The 23945-nt window shown below is 39.3% G+C and overlaps 3 protein-coding genes across 14 annotated transcripts in view; 1 reads left to right on the plus strand and 2 right to left on the minus strand.

Annotated features, from left to right (window-relative positions):
• The first annotated feature begins 209 nt into the window (after positions 1 to 209).
• Positions 210 to 3956, plus strand: Secp43 (tRNA Selenocysteine associated protein). The gene is made up of 6 exons (XM_053758932.2): positions 210 to 467; positions 1028 to 1159; positions 1553 to 1781; positions 2322 to 2533; positions 3388 to 3556; positions 3759 to 3956. The coding sequence occupies exons 1-6, from the start codon at positions 435 to 437 to the stop codon at positions 3878 to 3880; spliced, it is 897 nt and encodes a 298-aa protein (XP_053614907.1). The 5' UTR covers positions 210 to 434; the 3' UTR covers positions 3881 to 3956.
• Positions 3957 to 4859: 903 nt separating this feature from the next.
• On the minus strand, positions 4860 to 11654 carry Bdp1 (B double prime 1). The gene is made up of 10 exons (XM_053758796.1): positions 10942 to 11654; positions 10439 to 10677; positions 10062 to 10195; positions 9569 to 9673; positions 8728 to 8850; positions 8039 to 8210; positions 7339 to 7557; positions 6646 to 6844; positions 6259 to 6390; positions 4860 to 5989 (listed from the first exon to the last, which is right to left on the minus strand). The coding sequence occupies exons 1-10, from the start codon at positions 11453 to 11455 to the stop codon at positions 5484 to 5486; spliced, it is 2343 nt and encodes a 780-aa protein (XP_053614771.1). The 5' UTR covers positions 11456 to 11654; the 3' UTR covers positions 4860 to 5483.
• Positions 11655 to 12739: 1085 nt separating this feature from the next.
• Ih (I[[h]] channel) overlaps positions 12740 to 23945 on the minus strand; it is a 179860-nt gene continuing 168654 nt past the window's right edge. For 6 of the 12 annotated variants that reach the window (XM_053758179.2, XM_053758191.1, XM_053758190.1 and 3 more), the window contains 9 exons: positions 22505 to 22668; positions 21535 to 21677; positions 20322 to 20459; positions 19035 to 19136; positions 18464 to 18613; positions 18071 to 18289; positions 17761 to 17769; positions 16731 to 16995; positions 12740 to 16443 (listed from right to left, as the gene is read on the minus strand). In XM_053758179.2, the coding sequence (XP_053614154.1) occupies positions 15812 to 16443; positions 16731 to 16995; positions 17761 to 17769; positions 18071 to 18289; positions 18464 to 18613; positions 19035 to 19136; positions 20322 to 20459; positions 21535 to 21677; positions 22505 to 22668 (1822 nt within the window). In that variant the 3' untranslated portion in view covers positions 12740 to 15811. The remainder of the gene's footprint in view (positions 16444 to 16730; positions 16996 to 17760; positions 17770 to 18070; positions 18290 to 18463; positions 18614 to 19034; positions 19137 to 20321; positions 20460 to 21534; positions 21678 to 22504; positions 22669 to 23945) is intronic. The other 6 variants (XM_053758180.2, XM_053758182.2, XM_053758183.2 and 3 more) reach the window with 6 other exon arrangements.

Raw genomic sequence — 23945 nt, forward strand, 5'->3', positions numbered from 1 at the left:
CAGATTACTCGTACCTAACTCAATAATAATGCAAAATCACTCAAGTTAAATAATTTCAATAAGAATCGATTTAAAAAAATAAAATCTATTTAATTTATAATGGTACTTTTTAGTTACAACAATGATATTCATTCATAATTCTATAATCTGTGGTTGTTTTTGATTGTCTGCTTTTGACATTCGTTCGTTCATTCATTCATTCTATCTACATACATGGTGTGTGTGATGTGATTGTTTGTTTTCGTCGCCACTGTCGACAGTGGTGTGGTTATTTTATTGCATTGCATTGCATGTAGTAAGGTTTATAAAAACAAAATTGATTTGATTCCGTTTGCAACAATTTTTTTTATAAGAACAAGTCTTTGAATTTGAACTGCGAGTGACTTGGTTGGTCGTCGATATAGCACGTACCGGCTTGATTATTTCAACTGAAAATGGCCATGCAGTGTCAACTATGGATGGGCAGTGTAAGATAAAATTAAACCATAATGCCTTAATTCATTACATACCTACGTCCCTATTTGTTTAGATGTGTAGTGGAAAGGTTACAACAAAACGCACACAAACCATTTTCTACATGAGGTTGATGCATAAAACTAATTACTTTCCCGATCTTCGGTCTTTTGTGTATTTTAGGATGATCTGTACCTTATATGTAACTAGCGGCGCCCCTGGGAAGTTCGGGACAAAAAGTGCCCTATGTCCTCCGTACTTCTAACTACGTGTATGCAAAATTTCAAGATTTGTTGAGCAGGCAAAGCGTGAAGAGGTAACAAACAAAACAAACTTACTTTCAATGTAAAGTTTCATCCTATCTATGATCCTACCCTTATTATGAAGTCTCTGCAGTATTCATTTGTCAGTCGGTCAGTATTCATGCAATATCCAGTATTTTGTTTTTGCATGAATATATTACAGTTTTATCTACCTTTTAATACGGATCTTTTTTGGTGGTCTGAGGTTGCAGATACACTTTGGTCATGTAGGTACCTTAAATTATATTGTATCTGGACAAACTGTGTTGTAGTTGGAGCCCAACATGACAGAGAGCTTCATAATGGCCGCCTTCCACCGCATGGGGCAGCGACCACTTGCTGTGAAGGTGATGAGGAATAAGTTTACTGGAGAACCGGCAGGTTATGCTTTTGTGCATTTTCAGGTAAGATTGAGTGATATGATAACTTACACATGCATGATGTCATACATTAGACTTACACTGGATATTAGCAAAAGTAGATCAGTTTAAGCTTTTCACTACATAGTATAAAACAAAGTTGCTGCCCACTTGGGCAGAAACTTTGTATTGTAACAAAAATCTAAGCATACATAGCGACAGACAGACATCTGTCTGTCCCTATGTATGCTTATATTTTTAAAACTACATTGTGATTAGTGTATGTGCGACTGTTAAGTAGAAATATTTGGACTCGCAATAATCAGTGCTTGTGTCTAAACTGTGTACTTAAAAACTTTCACCTCGGCACCTATCAAAATTTGAATGGGGCTTTATAGAAGCAAAAATTACCTATTTTTGTGCCTTTATAAATTCCAGACTGATGAAGAAGCTATTGACTCCATGCATAAGTTAAATGGGAAACCAATTCCTGGCACATTCCCAGTGGTACGGTTCAGACTTAACACAGCGTCTCGGGAAGCTCGATCTAACATGCAACAGGAGAGAGAGTACTCTGTATGGGTTGGTGACCTTAGTCCCGAGGTTGATGACTACTCTTTGTATAGAGTTTTTGCTGCTAAATACAATTCCATTAAAACAGCTAAAGGTATGTTATGTCTTGCTTATATCTGGAAAATCAATTGTTATGGCAAAAATAATTGGCTACAATTTTACAATGGTCTATACATATGGTCATTACATGTAAATTAAAATTAGACAAACAATAAAGGAAAGTCCAAAAACAAAATGAATGGACTGTGTCTTGTCTGTGTATAACATTAAACCAAAACAACGTGACAATTAGTGTGCTGAAATGTTGCTACATAATAATGGAATAGTGGTAAATTGGAGATGTACTAACTACACTTTATATTGTATCCAGAAATTTCTGAAACTCTTAATAAGTCCCTATACTCATATCATAATATATCAAACTAGCAGCGCTTCTGCCTTATATGGCTCTTGTAAAACCTTAATGAAAAAGTAGCCTATGTTACTCCTGAAGATTTTTTCTATCTTTGTGCCATATTTTATCTGTGCAAAATCATCCCAGTAGTTTTTGAGTTTATTCATTACAAATGAAAAAACTAAAATACATATGTTCTTCAAAATTAACAAACTTGTGACATTCTATATTATTTTTCAGTAATACTAGATAATGGTGGGTACACAAAAGGCTATGGTTTTGTTAGGTTTGGCAACGAAGAAGAACAGCGGAATGCTTTATATGCTATGAATGGATACACAGGCTTAGGTACGAAGCCTATAAAGATATGTACTGCAGTGCCAAAGCCAAAAGGAGCCATGATGCAGCAGAATCAGGGAGCAGCTGGGAATGCTTCATATAACAGCGGGACGGTATGGTGTTTATTAGCAATATATAAGAGCCACGAAAATTTGGTGAAACTTAAGCTTTATACTTAAGATTATATAAGTACATGATTAGTTATGGATTGTAAAGATATTAATGCTGCGTCCACACTCGCGAAGGCTGTCACGATAGGCTCCGCGATAAGTGTGGACGCAGCATTACTACGAACGTAGCTTACTACGAACTTTTGAGTATCGTTTAGTTTTTATGACTAGCGAAAGAGATAGCAATAATTCGTCGAAGTCATGGCCACACACATTGCAACTTCGCGATAACACCCAGGTACTCGTAATATACATACCTATATGCATAGTTTCAGCAAATTGTAATGGCTCTTGTATAGCTTTGAAGCATTTTTGATTAAAAATCATGGTTGCATCATGGTGGAACATGCAAGTGAAATAATACATACATCTGCTAAAAAAACATAGTTAAAATTGTTTCAAATATATTAGGATGTAAATAAATTTAATTTTTTTGTTCAAAATCGAAATACTGTATCAACCATGATTTTGAAGCCCACGCTTGCCAATGCGATTTTATTGAAATCTCGAATTATCTGCCTGTTAACGGCCTCAGAATATCGCTTATAAACTGTCATTTTGCTACGAGTTCTAGAAGTATCTAAAATAAATTTGCTATGAATGATCAATATCGACAAATTTCTCAGTAGTGTGATCGAAATTTTTGCGTATATTAGTCCAAAAAGCTACAGTTTGCACTTTCCTGCACGTGTCGAAGCTTAAAGCAAATGCTCGCGAGATAAGCTTGCCATTAGCGCTCATATTGAAAAAATAGCTTGAAAAGGCGGGTGAATACTGACGAGCAGTTATGATTATAGGAGTACAACCAATATTATGATCCGTCAGCCTATTGGCAAAATTACTCAGCGTGGTCGGGTTACTATGGGCAGGGCGAGGCGGCGCCGCAGGCCGCGCCGCAGCCCGCCGCGCCCGAGCTGCAGCAGCCGCAGCAGACCAAGACGCAGATGGAAGAGCTATCCCTCGTTGGTAAGTCGTTTTCAAGTTCAGGGCTCGCTTTGCACGCTCGTCGGTACTAGGCCTAGTAGTAGGTAGGTACATCTGCGCCGGATCCAACCAATGGTTCACTTATCTACTTTTTCTCTTCTACATCGCACATATCGCCCTGACTATTATAAAAACTTTATCAAAAATGATACCTTTCTAAAATTTTGGTTGTTTTATGTTTCAGAGCACAAGAAGTCTATAGACGTAGAGCAGCAGAACCAAGAGTTTTTGGACACCGAGTTAGGGCTATGGGACAGCTTGGAGTCGTCACACTGGTTCCCACATGAAGGTGTCGAAGTACACTAGACTTTGAATAGTTATATATGATTTCTATTTATGATTGCATTGTGTAAATATAGGAATAAATATTTTTATAAGCTGAGCTGTAGTATTTCCTGTCTCATATTTTTACACCCTTCAGTCAGATATAATTTGGATGAAAACAAATGTACTTACAAATACTAGGTAGTACCACTTTTATAAGTTACACCGATGTACCTACGCAGAAATCAATTTTTTGCATGGTGCGAAAATATCTGCGCCAATCATAGCGCGCTATTTGGACGCGCCAACAAAACCGTTCGCTATTGGCTAATACGCGCTATTGGCTAATGCGCGCTATTGGCTAATGCGTGCGTATGCGCCATGTCTGGAGTTCGCGGAAGCGCCACGCCCCGACGCGATCGTACAATTGTTATGAGCGAGATAGCACGACTCCTGTTGTTTTTGGTTTTAAAATCTTATGTAGTAGCAATAAGTTTGTTATTTCAGTAATGTTTTCATTCGGCCAGAGTCGGCGGTCGGTTGTGCTATTCTGCGCCGTCGAACAATGCCGAGGTAACTTATAAACGTGGTATTACGATACTACCTATGTAAATACTTTTTTACCTACTTTGTTCTCTTTCCGCGGAATGGAGGCTAATGTCAGCGGATTCTCCGCTTGGAGCGCTGGTGTTGTGAAAGGTTACTAATAAAATTTTGACGATTGTGCGCGCGCATATCATACGTTCAATACAGACATCAAATTTACAACGAACAAGCTTTACATATAATATGTTTAAAATAGCTAATAAATTATATCGAAAAATGCACACAAATAAATGTATGTACTTATTTTTCGTACAATAAAGTTATTACAAGCAAAGTTGAAATTAGCCAACGCGGATTCTTAGCCCCCATTCAATAATTACAGTTTGTCAAACATGGTCTTCTCAGGTTTATGTCAGTCGGCGACTAACGCCTTTGCCATTTTATTTGATTATATTAAAATAAAATACCAAACAAGTTCTGTATAACAATAATACCTATATTTAAAAAAAACTTAATTGATAAACAGATGTCAACTCAATCTGGGAACTACATACTCCTATAAAACTTATTACATCACGTAAGGCGCCGACGAACAATACGTCGACACTTTAACAACGATTATTTAGTATTTACACATATTCTTAAGGGCAATTTGAATAATTTACATAATTACATATGCTATAGGCACAGCAAAGATCTATACAAGCGTTTTGATTTGGGTATGGATTTATACGACAAAATCAGTCTTGAGTGCAGATTTTAAAATAGAACGATTTTTTCTTAAAATTAATACGTGTTGTTAATATGTTATTCCAAAAAATACCTTCAGGTGCTATAATATTACCGGTTACACATGCAAGCGAAATAAAAATTTAATCTTATGCCTCCTTTACACTAATAATGTGGGTGTGTGTGTGGTAATAGTGTGGGCGCGGTCTCCAGAGTGAACCTATTCGATAACATCACCCTGGAATCAATGTTTTTGACATAAACTTGATAAACGAAGAGTGTCTAGACGTAACTGACAGCACAAAAGTGGGTCTTCGCTCGACAGTGGCGTTATTTAATGAGCAAAAACAGTACCCACATTTAAAACACGCTAAAGTGACGTAATATTGTATGAACCAATTCGCTGTCTTTTCGCTGCCGGGCTTGGATTAGTTTGTATCACACTCGGGGTACTAGTTCTACTATCTTGGCTCCCGACACTAGATGGCGACGTTAGTTGCGGGGACGACCCATCCTTCCCCTTTTTCATATAACCAATAACAGAGTTCAAAAAGGTGGGAGGTAACGCCACAGGCGTCAATTGACCTGGCCCTTTTGAAATATATGTTTGTAACATTTTCTTCGTTGGAGAATTTGGATCGTTGACTTGAAGTACGACTAAAGAACCAGCTTGTATATTTGCAGGTATGGATGTGGAATTCGGCTGGGAACTGATTGGCACTTTTCCTGCGTGCGGGTTTATTCTGGATATTGTTAGGTCTGAACCTTGTTTGCTCTGTGACCGCTTTGCGCTATTTATGAGCGTCAGTGTGGCCATATTTGATTTGGGTGTCGATGAGGTTGATTCTGTTTCTGAAGGTTTTCTTTTGTCGGCGCCTGTGGAGATAAAGCAATAATACTTTAAAACGGTATTTTTTACTATGTTAAGTAACTTCAAACACATTGTAGTTGCTTGATTGTTCAAATTTATGAACTCTGTAACCCGGTTTAAATATGTTAAATTGTTAACTATTCTTTTTAGTCGTTCGGTACATGTAAATAAACAATTATTTAAGTGGTAAGTTACAATTCAGTTGGCTTATGGACTGATTGTGAACTTAAAATTCTATTTAACAACTTGATACGTGTAAACCAGCCATAATTACCAGTTTGGTCAGTAGTCTTCCGCCTCCTGCCTCGCTTGTTGTTGTTGAGCGCTCGTTCTACCAGATCGTCTATCACGTTGCTGTTGTCGTCGTGTGGGACTACAGAAGACTCCAGCGCTTTCACGCTACGACCTGTAAAATGTTGCATGTTGTTTTGCATTCAAAATTATCCAAAGTTTCTATATCAGAATCACGAAATGTCAGATTCTCATAATGTCAGATGTGAAGAATATCAAAATGCCAGATTCGCATTCTAAATGCATAATTGCAAAATGACAGAAAACGTCAATGTTTCGCTCTGTCTTTGTCAATGTCTTTTATCTCCTTCAGCCGCTCCGCCGCCCGCGCGATCTGTCAGAATAAAGCCTCTAAAATGTGGTCACTCACTCTGCCTCTGCAGCCACTGGTTGGCCTTCTTCACCCGCTCCCGCTCGGCCGCCTTGACCTCGCGCAGCCGCTGCGCTCGCCGCGCCTCGTCCGCCCGCTCGTGCGCGAACTCCTCCGTGAGCCGCGCCACGTCCCATCGAGTCACTGACCGTAGGGCTTTGTCCACTTGCGCGCCGTTTATTTTCTCTTCCTTTTTGAACTGGAAATAATAATTGTTTTACTTATTTACAAGCATAGTGTGCCTTTTTTTTTCTTTATCGTCTCCGCTTCATTTCATTGGCGTTTTCTAACTACCATAGCACTTAGTTTCAATAATGTTCGAAATTTGATTTGGAAAAGTTAAATTGTACTCACCTTAGGAATCAAAATATCTTCTAAACCAGTAAAAAAAATAATCAGAGGGCTTACCATCATCTCTTAACTCGATCCATTTCGACCTAAGCTGAACTGCATCGCAAATTCATACCATCAACTAAATTTTTAGTATGAATGCAATTCGAATTTTTGATTCCTAAATTGAACTGTGTTGCATTGGAATCGTTCCGTAAAAGTCGATGGTAGGCATGCTGGTCGAGATGAAATTGATTAAATGTCCAATGTATTACAGTGGCGGCGGTTTCTAACTATCGTGACATTTAGTTGTTCGAAATGAAACTGATGAGACTTGAAATTCGAATATCAGCAATTCCCGACCTTGAGATACATGTCCTTCCGCTTCCGGTCGGGGAAGAGCTGCGCCATGAGAGTGAAGTCAGTGCCGAGCGCGGCGAGCGCGCGGTAGAAGCGCACAGTCTCGGCCGCGCTCCAGTCGCCGGTGCGCGGCGCGCGCGTGTAGCGTCCGCTGCCGCCGCTCCACGCGCCCTCGTGCACCACCGACGACAGTTTGCGTTGCGACTCTGTTCGTTTTATCACCTGTGGTATTTCGTATTATCACTATCGAACGGATCACATTGCGCCATTGTGACGCAACGACAACCACACCGCAATTTTCCAAACAATCGGGTACTTTTTTCAAGTGTCAAAATCAAAAAATTACATGGAGTTTGTATGAAATTGTCTGTGACATTATAATTTTGAAGTCAAACGGCATTCTTAATATATTTTAATCAGACCTAAAAAACATAGTAGGTAAATCAAGTAATTTAACTGACATTTAATTATGGTGTTTGATTATAAATAATTACCTTTATGGATTATACATTTTACCCAGACCCTATTGGGCTTTACTAATAAAACGACCACATTGACTGCAAGAGCATTGAACCGTCAGCGTTAATATATTATGTAAGGAGGAAACTACAATTATACTTTACAATATTAGACAGTGATAGAAACATAGGTTACCTTAAAGTATGCTTATTTTTTTATGAATATTTTAGTGTTAGATTCTCACCAAACTTTGTTCATCGATGACAATCTCTCCATTAGGACCGAGTTTAATCTGTGGCACGGGCGCCGCGTCCTCAGTCTCAGGGGGGTCATCGACCTTCTCATCACTCTCCCGAGCTTGCCTCACAGCCTCCTTCTGGTTGGCCTCTTTAGCTATTATCTCGTCTTCTGTCTGACTGGAGAAAGGAAAGTTAAATGTTTAATAAACATGGATACTGTTTCTTATAAACGCGTGACTTTCGCCGTGAAAAATTGGCTTGGGCGAGTTGAAAAATGTGTGACTGTGTTTGACTTTGAAAGTATTGACTTCATCAAAGTAATTATTTTAAATGTATTTCTAAAAATGTGTGATCTTACAAATAGTTGTGAAATCTCTAATTAGGGCCTGCTTCACCACTTTCTGATAATGTAATCTGACAGATAAATTAAAGATGTGTACAGTTAGCTCTATTCAATACTAATGAAACACAAATTTTAGCGTCATTCGATATGTTACGTAAGCTATCATATATTTTTGAAAATTATAATGAGATAAAAAAATTCTGGAATCGAGCGGTAATTGAACCCGCGCCCCTGTCTATCCGGGACAGTGCTCTTGACCACTGAGCTATCGAGACCATGCCATCACATAAGCTACTTTATCAACAAGCGACGAAACAGGCCCTTAGTTTAATTAAAGTAGCTGATACTTACACAATGGGGTTCGTGGTAGGGTTGTAGAATATTAGGTCATACATGGTAAGTTTCTCCTTTTGTACGTTCTCATGTCGGCGGCGCATCGCCGACATCCGACGGCTCATTTCTTGGCGACGAGACCTAAATCATAAAGGTATTGTATATTAATTTATAACAATGTTACTTTATTAAATTTAGTCTCGTTTAAGACGGCTGCACACTGGCACCACTAGCGCCACAAATTTGTAGCGCTAGTGGTTAGGTTATAAATAAATAAATATTATATATATATATATATATTAAATAAATATATGTATATAAAAAATATATGAATATTTATTTCTATTTTAGCGTGGTACTACAAATAATCTTATACTAGATAACTGATTCGATTCGAAAATATTATATTTTTTTGCCACAGAATTTGCCTAATAAAACAGGGTGGATTGTGTCGTAAATTGTGGCTAAAATTTGTAAAATAGAAATTGATAAAATCCTTTATCTAATATAGCATAATCTCCTGTGGTATTTATTTAAATTCTTGTTTCAAAGTAAAAAAAAATTATAAAAATATGATGGTGGTGCTAGTTGACATCCTAAACAATCAATTCATTTTTTATCAATCGAGTGGGGTATCAAAATAAAGAACAAAAATATTTACAATTTGTAATGTTTAGCTCAATATTTTTATGAATGCTAACTGTTGCCCGCAAATCCGCCCGCGGTAGCTTAAGTTTATATAGGTCATAAGTTTCCTCCAAATTTTATCAAAATCGGCACAGCGGTTTACCCATGAAAGCGTGACAGATAGACTATCGCATTTATGATATTAGTATGGATTAGAAAATGAATAATACACCTGGACACGTGTTTCTGTTCCTTGATGGGCGAGGTCGCGGGCGGCTGCGAGGTCAGCTGGCTCACACCTGAGCACACAGAGTCGTTTCGGATGCGGTTCATTTCCCTGTAACGATTGTGTTCGAAAATTAAAAATTTATATGAAAATATGACAAATGTCTGGCTATGCAGCTCCCGCCTGACCCTAGCAGAACGTGTCAGGTGGGCTAAGAAATGCTGGCTTGATGGCTTGTTTTGCTTTCCTCAGGCATTGAACATATTTACATTTCAATTCAAACATTTTATGTAGTTACGAGTTTGTCAGGATTGTCATTATTCAGTATAGTAAGTAGAGTCAGCGCCACAAAATAGTCCCCCAGTTTTTAATGTCACAGTCAAATTTTGGAACATTGCACCACCCTTTATTGAACTTATCAAGGTTGTTCCTTCAGCATAACCTTGGTCGTTCTTTCAGGAAACATTTTGACTTATTTAAAAAATTAGAGATGATTTACCTGGCTGGTGCCGATATTAGTGTGCTAAGCGACGACGTATGCGAATCATGTCGCTGTCTAGGTGGTGCTGGGGTCGTTGACCCGGCATTGAGAAGCGCTCGTCGACTTTCATCCTCTGATTCACTAGCACTACCCTATACATACATAGAAATATAGTTTTAGTAAATAACTGACATGGTCAGAAACGCGAAACCTTCCTGAATATCACTTTACTGCATTTAGCAGTAAGTTTGCCTTTTATGACATTTTATGTTAACAATTTAGATAAAAGAGATTTGTATTTTTTGTAAAAATTTTATTATTATTATAAATTATCTAATCTAATGCCTAATAATATTCTCCTGGAGGCTTTTATGCATTTCCTAACTTAATGTTACCTGTATACTGTTTCTCCGATGTGGGCCTAACCGTGGTGCGGGTCGTAGTTTAGGCCGAACCTTACTCGGTGAAGGCAATGGAACAATCGGATCAAAGAGTACTTCAGCATTTTCAGAAATAATTTCATTCTTCAACTGATCTATGGGTTTCGGAGCAGAAATGGTAGGTTGAAGTGGTATGATACCATCCATTCCATCTTCGGAAACACTTTCTGGTACACTAGGCACATTGTTATAATCTGTGAAAAGGGATATTGTTAAATTTTTCAGCAACAGGCATATAACATTAAATTATTCATAATTCTAGAGTTTTAGATTGTGAATAAAAGATGAGAAAAGAATAAGTGTTTCTTAGTCAATTATGTTTGGAATGTTTTGGGATTAATATAATAATATGTAATTTTGTCTTTCTGGCTATGATGTGTGTATGCAATAGTAAAAAAATAGCATTGCTATGATGTGTGTATGCAATAGTAAAACAATAGCAATGAAACAGCACTTACCATCTATAATATCACTTTTATTAGCCTCAGTATTTACAGTTTTGTTCTCTTTCTGGCCGTCAAACACTTTCATTGATGGTGGGGTATATTTGACAACATTTTTGCTTAATCTAGGTGTAATAGGAGACGTTATTCTCCTCATATCTGGGCTGTCTCGTCTTAGTTGTGGAGAAGCAAATACACTGGTTTTACTGACCGACGTTATTACTGAAATATTTTCAGAGACTTTCGGTGTAGCTGGACGGTTTTCTCTTGGTATAGGTACTTTTTCCTGAGTAAAGGGTGCTTTAGGTGTCATGGGTGATGCTGAACGTAAAGGTAATAGACCAGGTGGTGGTTTGGGCGCAGGAGATGGTTTTTCACTAGCGCCATCGCCTTTGACATGGGATCGAGGTGTTTTGGGGCTTTTTAGCGCTTTTTCGACATCATTCTTTGATGTAGTTGGTTTATCAGTATTCTTCCTTCGAGGAGGTAACGAGGTAACAGCTTTTATTCTCGCTCTTCGCGTCGACATCGTGGAAGTTTCACGACGTGGTATTAATTAGCACAAATACTCATTAAATACGTAGAGGTATTAGAATGAAAGGTAATGTGAGTTTCTCATTTCCTGTACATTAAACGCACAAAATTTCGCAAAGCAGGTAAAAGTTGATCTAACATTATACACTAGCTGCTGCACAAACAAGTCTGCCTGTCAGCAAGTGTCCTGTCTAACAATTGACAATGACAAGTCAGGTCAGTCAGTCTGTCTATCTTACTGAAGTAGTGTTGCCTCCTTTCCTTGGACTACCGTACCTACCAATAGTTTGAAGAAAAAAAAAACACTATTATCGATAGCCGGCATGATGCACTATAATACTATCGATAGTATTGATTTACGTAGGCGATCGACCATTATTAGATAGTATTGGTTTCATTTATATGCATTTATCATAATGTCATTGTTCAAAACAGTCGATAGTATCAATACGTATGTGAAAATTGCAAAGAAATATTATTGATCAACCGAAATTATTATTCCAAAACATCGATACTATAGTCAAACATTCTGTACTTAGTTAGATTTTTTTGTTAGTACCAGGTGCAGTACGTCTATAGGTAAATATTGCAGCGCCATGGAATTAGTAGGTACTCCCATGGATTTAGCACGTACTCTTACTATTTCCATGGGTACTAAATCCATGAGCAGCGCAAAATATGACATTGACACTGACAGTGAGTCAATTTGACAGTACGTAAGTAGCTGCCAAAGTAACGTCCATCCAGTATCCAGCCTATGCAAGCTTTCTATGCCGCCTAGGTAGGTAGACTCTTGTGCATGGAAATAGTAGGTACTTCACGAAGTACATTAAATCCATGCTCTTGTGTTATCCACAGATATAAGAACCATAGATTTAGAAGGGGTACCCATGAAATTAGTACGTACTTCGTAGTACTTACTAAATCCATGGGGATACCTACTAATTCTATTACCTTCGTTCTTATAAATTTAGAAGGGCCGCGCGCGCGGGTCCGACTCGCAATTCATCATCAATACTAGTATAATAGAAGGTCCTTAAGAATCCTGGCAGCACTTAATGGTACTAGATCATATGTCAACAAAAAGCAAAAAATAAAGATCCTAGGTAGGTACATACCAGTCCAAAGATCCTGTTTTGTAGGTCTGTTAAGCAAGAAAATTGGTCACGTGCGAGTTGGACTTACGCACCGAGAGTTCGTAAAAATAATGAGGCGATATGGCGGCGTAGAAGCAGGTCGTTAGAGGAGTTTGATCAATAACATAAGTCAAACAACGCAACAGTTTTCTTCATTCTTTAATGCATTTTTCTCTAATTTTCTTGACAGCGATGAGCACTTTTGGTGAAAATAGATACCAGAAATCAGTAAAATATTTAATAATTAACAATCCAGATCTAAAAAAACTTGATTTCGTATAGGTTTTCGCTTACATCCAGTAGTTTTAACTTCACAATAAAAATAGATCTCTTCTATAAAATTTATATAATTTACAAAAGCTGTAATGTTAGGTAGGTAGTTAAAACAATGGTAAATAAATGCTTTCGGGTTTAAACGCAAATATATTTTCTCTTTGTAGATAAATTGACAGACAGTCACTCTGCTAAGACCAATTGTATATAAATATCTTACCAGTATAAAGAACTATTGGTGTTAGTCGCCAAACAGAACTAGGCTGCATTCATCTACTAGTAAGCTACCGCGTATTGGTTCGTCATTCTTTAACTATATTTTGGCTAAAAAGTCAACATTTGCAAAACCATCTTTACAAATTGTCATGACACTATAAGAAATAGTCAACGATGATCGTGCCAAGACGGCAGCCAGCGGCGATCGGCTCGCCGACTCTCCCCAAAACTCACTATAGGATATGTTATACTTAGTTAAAGTACCTAATTTCTAACTTAAAATTAGAATGTAAGCGTTTGCGTGAAGCCATTTCGGAGAAACTAAGCCGAACTATTGTAGAAGGAAAAGATAGACCAAATCAGAGTTTAGAAGCGAGTATACTTTATGGCAGTCCATCTACTGTGACTACGTGGTGGGGGTCGGAGAGCCGGGCCGTGGCCGCGCAGCCGACGCTGCTCTATCACATAACGTAATTCGTCCGAATTTGTTAACGCTCCGGCCTACTTATTTCTACGAAATGATCACTATCGACAATAAATTATTTTCACCTACAATTAAAACAAGGTATGAAGTGTAAGGTGCATCGAGAGTCGTGGCCCCCTAGCGAGCGCACGGAATAATTGACTGGACCGGTCGACGCTCGCGGTGCCAGGCGACACACACTCCACCCTAGTGGTCCCATCCACTCTGGTGGTCCTTGCTACAGATTTATCAATCGTATTTCGGGATCGGTCATTTTACTCTCGTTCTTATACGGCTTCGGCCAAGATACTCGCGCATCGAGAGGAAGATTTTTTATTGTTAGCGAGGGTGTTTAAGAACGGGAGCTATTCTCGGAATTCATATTTCACCATTTACCTATTATTTTAAAATGACTATAAGTATAATGGTTTCTTCCAACCGTGGTCTGGAGTTGCTTTCAACAAAAATTTGTTAGGCCTTTACTGGTCTAGGACTTATATCTATTTTGTACGTAGATAATAGCGGTTATTCATTCTAGTAACCAAAGCATCTATCCCAAATTGCTATTAATAATGATTTTATAAGGTATCATGTTTAAGTTCCTCCGTGCTTGAGAAGGCACGTTGAGGCTAAGGCGTTGCTCGTGATAGTTACAGTAAAATGTAAATCTAAATCAGATCATCTGGAGCGTGAGTTATTTCTTGATTTAATAATATCTACCTATGTTGTTGTTGAGTATTTTCCCTTATTTACAACTGTCATTATATTTATTTGAAGCTGAAACAATTAAATTCGGATGTAGGTATTACCTATCTCTATAGACTAAATTAATCCTAATGTAAATATCCTGACTGAGCGAGCAGGCTCGCAAGGCAGTCGCACGAGGCATTCGCCTCGGCTGGTCAGGACGTGCCTCGCCCGAGGCAATCAAAGGCATTGCCTTGCCCGAGCAGTCAGGATCCGGTAATAGCATGAAATGAATAAATAATGATTAGGTAGGTACTTCATCCAGGTCCTGTCACTGAGTTGGATGGGACCAAACCCTCAATCCGACGAGCGCTTGGCGAATCCTCGATAATAATACAATATTTACAAAGAAATCCTCAAGATTCGAAGCGCTACTGATCCCTACATGAGAAACCGAGAGAATTTTGCGCTAACTATGTCGAATATCTGTAGATATGACTACTTATAATTAAAAAGATTGAAAGCAACTGTGTGCTGTGGCAGGGTTACTCAACATAGCTTCTTCCACTTCCTTTTTTAAACCTACTCCTTTTGGTCTAGCTTATATACCTACAACAGTTTATATATATTGAAATAATGAAGTAAATTTCTTGTGCATATCTATTTTAATGAGTATGCGCAATGTGCAGTTTGGACTTGATTGAAGAAACCAGGCGCCATGCCATGTTGTAAAGTTTCAGCGACCCCTACCTTTGAGTAACCCTGTGCTATTGGAATCGCGTGTGGCTCGTTCTCTTGTGCGTCGCTTGTGCAGTCAACGGAGCGCGGGCTGGCGGCGCTGGGCGCGGGAACTCAATCCCTTGTCGCGGAGCCGGGGTAAGATATAGCTAGTAGATTCTTATGCTAATTAAGAGATTTGCGCGTTTAAGATCTCTATATATCGTGATGCAGATAATCTCCTTACCACAAGCTATACCTAAATAATTAAATGAAATATTTACGTCGCGCACCCAGCCCCGCACACCCGCGTATTACACTCCCCACGCTTCAACGTCTAAACATTTTATAAACTTCATATATAATATCCGTATCGTGATTATCAGGAAGGTTTATACACTTCGAACGTCGTAATCTCGCGATCGAATATTCCAATTCAACAATAGTGGTCTATGTCATACGCCAACAAAGCATAAAATAGTGATATCTTTACATATCAGTCTAGTCTATATAATTATTTTCTCTTTTAATGGCAAGGTATCTCTATAAAGACTCAATAGTATCATTCTCAATATATAACAGGTATATCTATACAATCGAAATACGTCGCGTATTCGTCGATCCCTCACAGCGTCAATGATATAAAATTTAACCTAAATTATAACACAGGAGAATTAAGTATAAGATCACAAAATGAGATTCAGCGGGCGCGGTGCGTGCCCGGCGAAGTCGCAGCTATAATACTCGTGTCTACGCTACAACTAGCGAGGCGGCGGCGGCGCGGCGGCGGCGCTGCCGCGGCCCGCTCTAAGCCTAGTATTGCTATCTCGCGGCGCTCGGCCTAGCTCACGGAGCGGCGTCAGGGCGCGATGCCGGCGTCCGACTTGTGGAAGGCGGCGCCGGCGGCCGACAGCGGCGGGTGCGGCGTCTGCGCCGAGCTGAAGTCGTGCTCGGACTTGGGCCGCGGCAGCGCCGCCGCCACGCCCAGCCCCGGCAGCGCCACGCCCGCCATGCGGCACGAGGCCGCCTGCAGCGGCTGCAGCGCCAGCCCCAGCGACCGCTCCGACAGCCGCGCCACGCTGTCGTCCGACAGGCTCACGTGCTCCGCCTCCGCGGCCAGCGCGTTCACTACGGCGTTGATGGTGTTCCCTTCCGACGTGGTATCGTCTTCCCTGTGCGCCACCAAGTTGGGGTTCTTCCCGATCTTGTTGAGCCGTTCGGCGGCGACGCTCTCCATTGTGCGCCGCATCAGAGGATACTGGTCGAGCACAGCGTTGAAGTGGTCCACGGAGAGAGAGAACAAATTGCAGTATGTCTCGGCTCGGACGGATGCGACGCGGCGCGCGTTGGTCAGCAGACAGATCTCACCGAAGTAGGACCCGTCTGATAGACTGGTTGCGACTTCGCCGTTAGCCATCACGATGTCCACAATGCCTTCTTGGATGAAATACATCTTGTTTCCGATCGTTCCTTCTTTTATAATGATGTCACCTGGAAATTTGCAGGGAAAATGGGTAATTTTTAATTTATTTCACATTTATTGCAAAGTAATCTTTTGACCTAATGAACTGTTGACAGGTACAACAAACGGTTGATCTGCTATAAGCTTTAATTTAAATGGTTTGATATAATAAAATTAAATCTAATGATTGTTGATTTAACGGAACGTAAAATAAACAATCATTATTGTGTATTTATATACATACACAATACATAGAATACAGTAAATATACAGTAGTTAAGACAACTATACGAGCACTTGTCATTAAATTACTTACCAGGCTGGAAGACTTCATAACGCAGTTTAGTAACAACATCAGAGACAAAGTTGGAGTCGGCATTGGCGAAGAAAGGCACGGAGGCGACGAGCGACCGGCAGTTGTAGTTGATAACATCTTCTCGAAGCTTCTCGCTCAGTTCTCCCAAGATCAGCTCCTCGTCAAAGAACTTCCCTTGATACCGGTGCTCGAAATACTCGGTGATACGTTGCCGCATTTCCCGAGGTAGTTTTCTGTATGCCATGTATTCTTCTACTTGTTTCACCTGGAATTGGGATATGTTTCAGTTTAAATAGAGTTGACAATATGGGATTAGATAACCAACCAGTCAAACTATCAGCCACCACCACGAACCTGAGCTACCCAATATTGTTACATACTATCAATTGTTTCTGTTAAATTTTCGTAAAAATTTTTCATAGCCTCTCAGCGTCTCAGCGTGGTTGTGGTTGTGCTCTTAACATGGTTTTCGAGTGTGATCCTTCCAATATTTAATTTTTAATCTATAGTTGACTTATTTTTATATTTTCCTATACAATTTAGCTGATTAATTTAGTTATTTTTTCAGAATTTAATATTAAAAGGATGGCATTCATTCATGAAACATATTATAAGATATATACTCCATTACAAGGCTTCAAAGTAGATAATAGATCTTAAAGCATAAAGTCATGCAAGTTGTTACATGTATTATAACCCAATTTAAATTTGCGTACACTCTGGAATACACAGTTGATACCAAAATCTATCCCGCTACTGAATGATAGCATTTGTTTCTATAAGGTTAGATTCCTACAAGGACACGAAATGTAAGGATTAATGAAATCAGAATCTTCGGAGATAAAGGCAGAATTTTCTTTTATCTCAGGAATCAGCACTTATAGGAACAAATAATGATTGTTAGTGCGACTGATGAGCAAAACTGTTATGAACACCCGTTAAATTCCGTGATAATGTTCGGTGCGATGGCAATGATTTAATGATTTCAGCACAACAGTGACACACTGACACGCATTCTTTCTGTACTCACGTCTAATCTCTGAAACAGGTAATTAAGCTTTTAGTGATTGTCCATGACTATGTATATGAATTAGGTACATGCTAATTTAATGGAAGTTTAGATAATGATCATGTCTACTGATAATGTCTTGAAGCTAATCATAATGGTTTACATCCATTTAATGCAGGTGTTCATAACGGTTTACGGAATAAATATTATACTTTTGTTGGTCCCAGAATGGAAGGCCAGAATTCTTTCAATCCATGCGTACCTAAGGGTAAACCTTTAAAGCTAGTTTAGCTCCAAGTAATAAGTCTTGGTGAGATCCGTTGGGTTTTACCTTTTCACGGTACTGTCTGCGCGAGGAGTCAAGACTCTGAATGAGGTTGGTGGCGTGACCGAGGAAAAGGGCGTAGCAGGTGGCTCCGGAGATCATAGACAACATTGTCAGCCACATGTCTGTGAGGGACTGAGGGGGAAACCGACCATATCCAATGCACAGCATATGAGACATCGCCTTGAATAACGCCCATGAGTACTGCTCCAACCAGAAGGCCTCCTGGAATTGAATTTTCAGCTATTGTATTTACTTGTCATTATACAAATCAAATACCAATATTAATTCACCTAAAGATTATATTTATAAAGACTAACTCTTGCATCTTTATTGTATTAGATGATTTCAGATGTTTCCAAATATTTGTTGCGATAAGATCAAGTAAGTAGCACAAACCTGAAGTTCATTTATCGCAACCCATGAGTTTGGTGGGAAACCTTGTAGCATGGGTACGAGGAACTGAAGACAACCGGACCAGTGTCCGATCAACAACATCATGCAGATCAAGTTGAATATCCGCATGAACACTGACGCCATATTGAGGAACTGTGAACAGATGAAATGTTGATTACGGCCGGATCACAACGCAGAGTCGCCTCTAAAGGAAGCCGTGCGGACTGCGCGCGACAAGGACGCTCGAGTTCAAGCATCGCGATGATTCTCTACCGATGGATTCATTGAAGTTAGTGAGAAATAAAATATGAACGCGTGAGACGAGTCGAGCGAGCATGCGAGGTGATGGCGCAGCGCGAGTCGCACGATCGCGGCCGCCGCGCGGTCGTGCGAGCCGCCGCCTCGCGCGTCATCCGCGCGGCCGCCGGCGGGACGAGGGTCGGAAACAGAAACGCCAAAGAAAGAAACAGAGGAAGCGAAGCGAACGCAGCGGTCTAAGGACGCCGGCGACACCGGCAACATGCTAAGCGGGCGAACGAGCACATGCGCGCCGGCTCGTGCCGACCCTGGTTACCTTGAAGATCAGATTGCTTTTGGTGTCGCCCTTCTTTTTGGCAACGTCGGAGCTGAGGCGTCCCCTCCGCTCTGTGCGCTTTTTTTGAAGATTCTGCAAGATCTAGAAAACAAGCGAGAAACACGAGATAGTAGGAAGAGAGCCAGGCGCGCCCGGAGCGCGGACGGGATCGGCGGGCGAAGGTCGTCGCGGGGTGGGGGTCGGGGGCGGGCGCGTGCGGACACACAGGATGCACTAACACCGAGCGGGACTAGGCGCGGGCTAGGCCCCTACACTAGCGCCGGACGCGGCATGCGGCACCTGGGAGGCGAGGTCGCGGGAGCCCCCGCCGGCGGGCGCGGGGGGTGCGCTCGGCTGCGGCCCGGGGCTCATCTGCACACAACGCCGTCACTGCGGTGTGGTGTCGCCACCACCCTCCCCGTGCTCCACTTCTCACTGACTCTCCGCTTTCATTTTGGCTCTTGGTTAATTTCTGTCTTCTATCTATATGCCTCTTACGTCTTTTTTCATTTGGTAGTTGAGTTGATTTTTAACTATTTGATATTTCGATTTAATGATTGAGATTGACAGTACTATTTATTATGTATGATTTAGTGAACTGGTAATGATGAAATATATGAGCAATTTTTATTTTAGGTTCCTAATAAGTAGCTTATGAAATTCCGTGTCCGTCTTTGTATATCTTTGAGCTTTGGGAGTTTTAAATGTGTTTTTAATCGCGCAATTTGTCAAGCTCGGTTTTGCTAACACGGTTTGCGTCATTCGGCGTCAGCGCATCATCTAAGGCTTCGAAAAAGCGGCAAAATAATACAATATCGCAAATAATAGTCGTTGGCGGTGTAGGACGGGTCGGGTCGCGGCGGCGGTGTCGGTCGCGGCGCGGCGCGCGCGCGGGGCCAGAAAGAAGACGTCGCGGAAGAGCGTGCTCAGGCAGAAAGAAGCTTGCAGAGAAGCAGTAGAGAAGTGCAGAGCGGGACGTGGGCTCACATACAGTGGGGGCGGGAACAATGGTATAATACAGGATTACAACAAACTCCATTTACGTCTTAGGTTCACTACTCGCTAGAACAGTTCCAAATCACATTATACATCTTCATTATTGCTCATTTCATCTTCTAATTTATGCTGCATCTTATTTAGTTTAATAAATCCAATGATATAAATAAGTTTTAGTAGCGTTTTAGTCATTGTGTTAGTAGATGTGAGCGTAATGGTGTTAGAGCAGTGTTAGTGGGTAAGTAGTTAAGGGCAACCCAAAGAGTTGGGTTAGAAGAGATGATGGCTTACATATACTTCCTCCCACTGGGACACATATCGGACGAGCCGGGACAACCGCAGCAGCCGCACCAGGGAGAGAAGCTTCGCTAACCGCAGTATCCTTAAAGCACGACCCGCGTGAAGGATTTGAAAACTCTCGCTAAAGTCCTGTCAATATAAAATCTCAATTAATATACAAAATTAACACTGACGTAGCCTAAAGAGAAGAGAGCGCTGAACATAGCATTTATACAGTTGAAGTGTACATGCAGACTTGCTGATTTGAAAGATTTAATTATCAGCCAAAGAAAAGTGCTGAAGCATAACCATAAACATGTTATAATTATGTTTTCTTCTTTAATGTGTTTCATATCTCTTAAATATTAGTGGGAGATATAAACAATGTGGAAGCTTCATACTGTATTTATAAGGCATTCGATGCCTGTGATAGGTACTAAAGCTTCTTTGTCGATGCATTAAATATATAAACAGTTGCGTTTTTGTAAGTGTTTTTGTTTGAAATAAAGAAAAATGCAATTTGGTCGTGTTGTTAAAACAGAATCTCAAGAAGTGTATTAATACTCGAACTCGAAAAAATCATTATGTCACAGGGAAAGCATAAAAGGATATCATGCTATGAAATTGTAACTATAAAATAACTATTAATTAGGTCGGTTGATAAAAACATAAAGATTGAAGAGGTAAAAACAACCATCAGAACTAGGAATTGGAGTGCGACTGAAGGATAATGCCAAGAAGAGCAGATAGTGCCAAAAGTACAAATGTGTGCTTATAAGCATAAACATATTAAGAAAGGAAAGTATCCCATACAATTTGCAACATCAAATGAGTCGATTACAACAAGAATAGTAGGTATTGTAACAATAGAAGAATCATATGGGTTACTGAAACGTGCATAAAGACAGAGAATGTGCCAAAAATTGTTAATATCAAAATAATAGGAAAGAATTTTGATGAAGAATAAAAACAAGTGTGCTTGAATCAAACCTTTACATGTTCTCTTAGACCCTTAAAAACGAGATATAACCGAACACACGATGTCGTAGGTACTCGTGGCAGTTGGTGAAAGTTCACAATGAGAAACGGAACGATAAAAAAAAACGAAAACGACAACTTAATACTGCCTAATAAACAAATTAAATCCCAAGCTGAAACAGAATCCATAACATAAAAGACAGGTTTAAAACTAGTAATAGAACAACACAACCAAATTGCAACGTACGTTTACCTGGTTGAAGATCAAAAATATATAATCTAGTGGTATACTAGAGATGAGGTCAAGGAAGAACCAAGTCCTCAGATAGTGCTTCGCTATTAACTTGGGATCTAATATCACTTGTTCTGCATTATCCTGCTGCATTATTCCTGAAAACGAGACAATTTCAAAATTAAAATTGTGATGGATGAAACCTGCATTTGAATGAACGTGGCAGTTTTGTTATTGATCACGTGCTGAATCATGTTTTGCATATTAATTCAATTTAGCACAAAATACTTAATTTAAATAAACCTCAACAACAGATATTTCGGAATTATAGCGGTGAATAACAACTTGTATTGCTTTAATATCAGGTATAATTGATTTTCCCACAAATGCTTCACATGCATGGATATAATCAAGATACATTATGTCATGAATACATGAAAAGGAATTATCGTTCATTTAATTCACCTGGAAAATTATAGAAATTAGGACAGAACACTATTATAATGTGGCATTTAATGGTAGATGTGATTTTTTATTATTTGAATGCCATTTAATCTTTAGGTGGAGTCAGTATGATAATAACTATGTTTTTTGAATTGTTATTAATGCTATAACAGCCTCGAAATTCGAAGCGAAGCGAAGCCAGAGGGTACAGCTTGTATGTAATAGAAGCTAACAAGTAAAATAAGCTTTTTATAAAAATGTATTTTTTACTTTGAAACTGACAAAAAATGTTTGTTTTTTATTGTTTTCTGAGAAGCTTTGTTGTATTCAACCATTGAAAGGTTCCCATCGTTCGTAACCGATACTGGGTGCACAATTAGGTCATGTTTATTTTAACAACGCATTGACATAGAAATCAAAGAGACTTGGAAAATGTCATGTCTGTAAGACAAGCGGAAATGGGTGAAATTTTAATTGATATATATATATATATATATATATATATATATATATATATATATATATAAAGCTTGCTATTTACCTGTTCTAAAATTAACAACGATATCTATAAGGAATATAGTGTCAGAGAGACAGTTGAAGGCGATCCAGCGCGTGCTCAGGTCATCGTTGAAGAAGGAGATGGCGACGGGCAGGATGATGAGATTCGCGACCAGCAGTAGTAACATACACAGGTCCCAGTAGAACCTGGAAAAAGAGAGAAGAGTGTTACATACGATTGATGTGGGTTACATGATAATGTGCTGCCAGTATTCTTAAGTGGACGTAGGCAGGCTGCTTAGATTCTGCGAGCAACACTATTGTATTGATATTTACTCATAAGCTTCTATTCGTTCAACACGAACAAAGGTTGGCGGAAGAAGGGAAATTGAACGAGGCTGCAACCCATACCAAAATCAAACGTTATTCTTACCCTTCTGTCAAAACAAAAGTAAAATAAAAATGTTTTTAAGGCCGGAACGGGTTCCTAGCTAGACGAGTCGACCGCGCAGCATATTTTTTTGACGTGCGCAGAACACATTTCATTAGTACCTATTTGTTTTTCATGTTAGCAGAAAAAATTATTCATAAACTTGTTCAATCAGAAAGTTCAAAACTTCCAGAGCATTTGTTAGCATGGCGTTCCTAATGAAGTTTTTATAGCTTCCTGGAAAAGCTATTAAAGGCTACAAACTACACGCCCATGGAAGTGGAGCGATGTGATTAAAGACATTATAGGCTGGATCGCTTGCATATCAAATGGTCGGTTGAAATCGTACAAAGGCATGTGCTATTTCACACGCAATACGAATAGCGGTTTATTTACCTGTGTGGAAAGTTTTCCTGTCGTACCTACTGACTGTGGTTATAGAAGATTCGGTATTGTTCCGTTTATGTAGGGGACAAGTAAAAAAGTAAAGTCTTTTATGTACTTGCATACCGACCTGAATTGAGTTGTTATAAGGATAATTAATTCCGTATTATATTTTTCTTTTATTTTTGTTATGGCAACAAACAGTTGTTTAACTTTGAGTGCCAAAACAAAAATTACATACTTTTATTTATTTTTCGTGTCATGGGACACATAGGAGTCTTCTAAATCCTTCTTCTATCCTTTGCCTTTCTTCCCTATAAAGGTCCTCCAAACATTTTAGCTAGTTTTAATTTTGTACCTAATTAGTTTATTTTATTTATCTAACATTAAAACACTATTATCTTTTTATAATGTCTAAGCTAAATCTGTATAAAAGTTGCTTTATTTTAAAACTTTTCAGGTGTAAAGCCTTTAATAAATTTTCACGAGTTAATGAGCGGAAAGTAACGAATGAAATAGTTTCAGAATCCTTTGTAGAAAGAACAATTAAGTTTTCAAATGAGTTAGGTACTATCAAGAAACACATTTATTTACTGCTACTGTTTTATTTGAAAAATTATACGTTTTTAACATACTCGTAGATACATAACAAAAATATGCTGCAAAAGCT

The sequence above is a fragment of the Plodia interpunctella genome, chromosome 18, assembly GCF_027563975.2.
Source record: "Plodia interpunctella isolate USDA-ARS_2022_Savannah chromosome 18, ilPloInte3.2, whole genome shotgun sequence".
Taxonomy (NCBI): Eukaryota; Metazoa; Arthropoda; class Insecta; order Lepidoptera; family Pyralidae; genus Plodia; species Plodia interpunctella.

Excerpts from the sequence above, each read along its gene's own strand:
- Bdp1 (XM_053758796.1), bottom strand. The coding sequence starts at position 11,455 with ATGTCGACGCGAAGAGCGAGAATAAAAGCTGTTACCTCGTTACCTCCT. Across the intron at positions 10,196-10,438 it reads ATCGGAGAAACAGTATACAG|GGTAGTGCTAGTGAATCAGA; the intron begins GTAACATTAAGT and ends ATGTATGTATAG. Across the intron at positions 7,558-8,038 it reads TCATCGATGAACAAAGTTTG|GTGATAAAACGAACAGAGTC; the intron begins GTGAGAATCTAA and ends GAAATACCACAG.
- Secp43 (XM_053758932.2), top strand. The coding sequence starts at position 435 with ATGGCCATGCAGTGTCAACTATGGATGGGCAGT. Across the intron at positions 468-1,027 it reads GTCAACTATGGATGGGCAGT|TTGGAGCCCAACATGACAGA; the intron begins GTAAGATAAAAT and ends ACTGTGTTGTAG. Across the intron at positions 1,782-2,321 it reads TTCCATTAAAACAGCTAAAG|TAATACTAGATAATGGTGGG; the intron begins GTATGTTATGTC and ends ATTATTTTTCAG.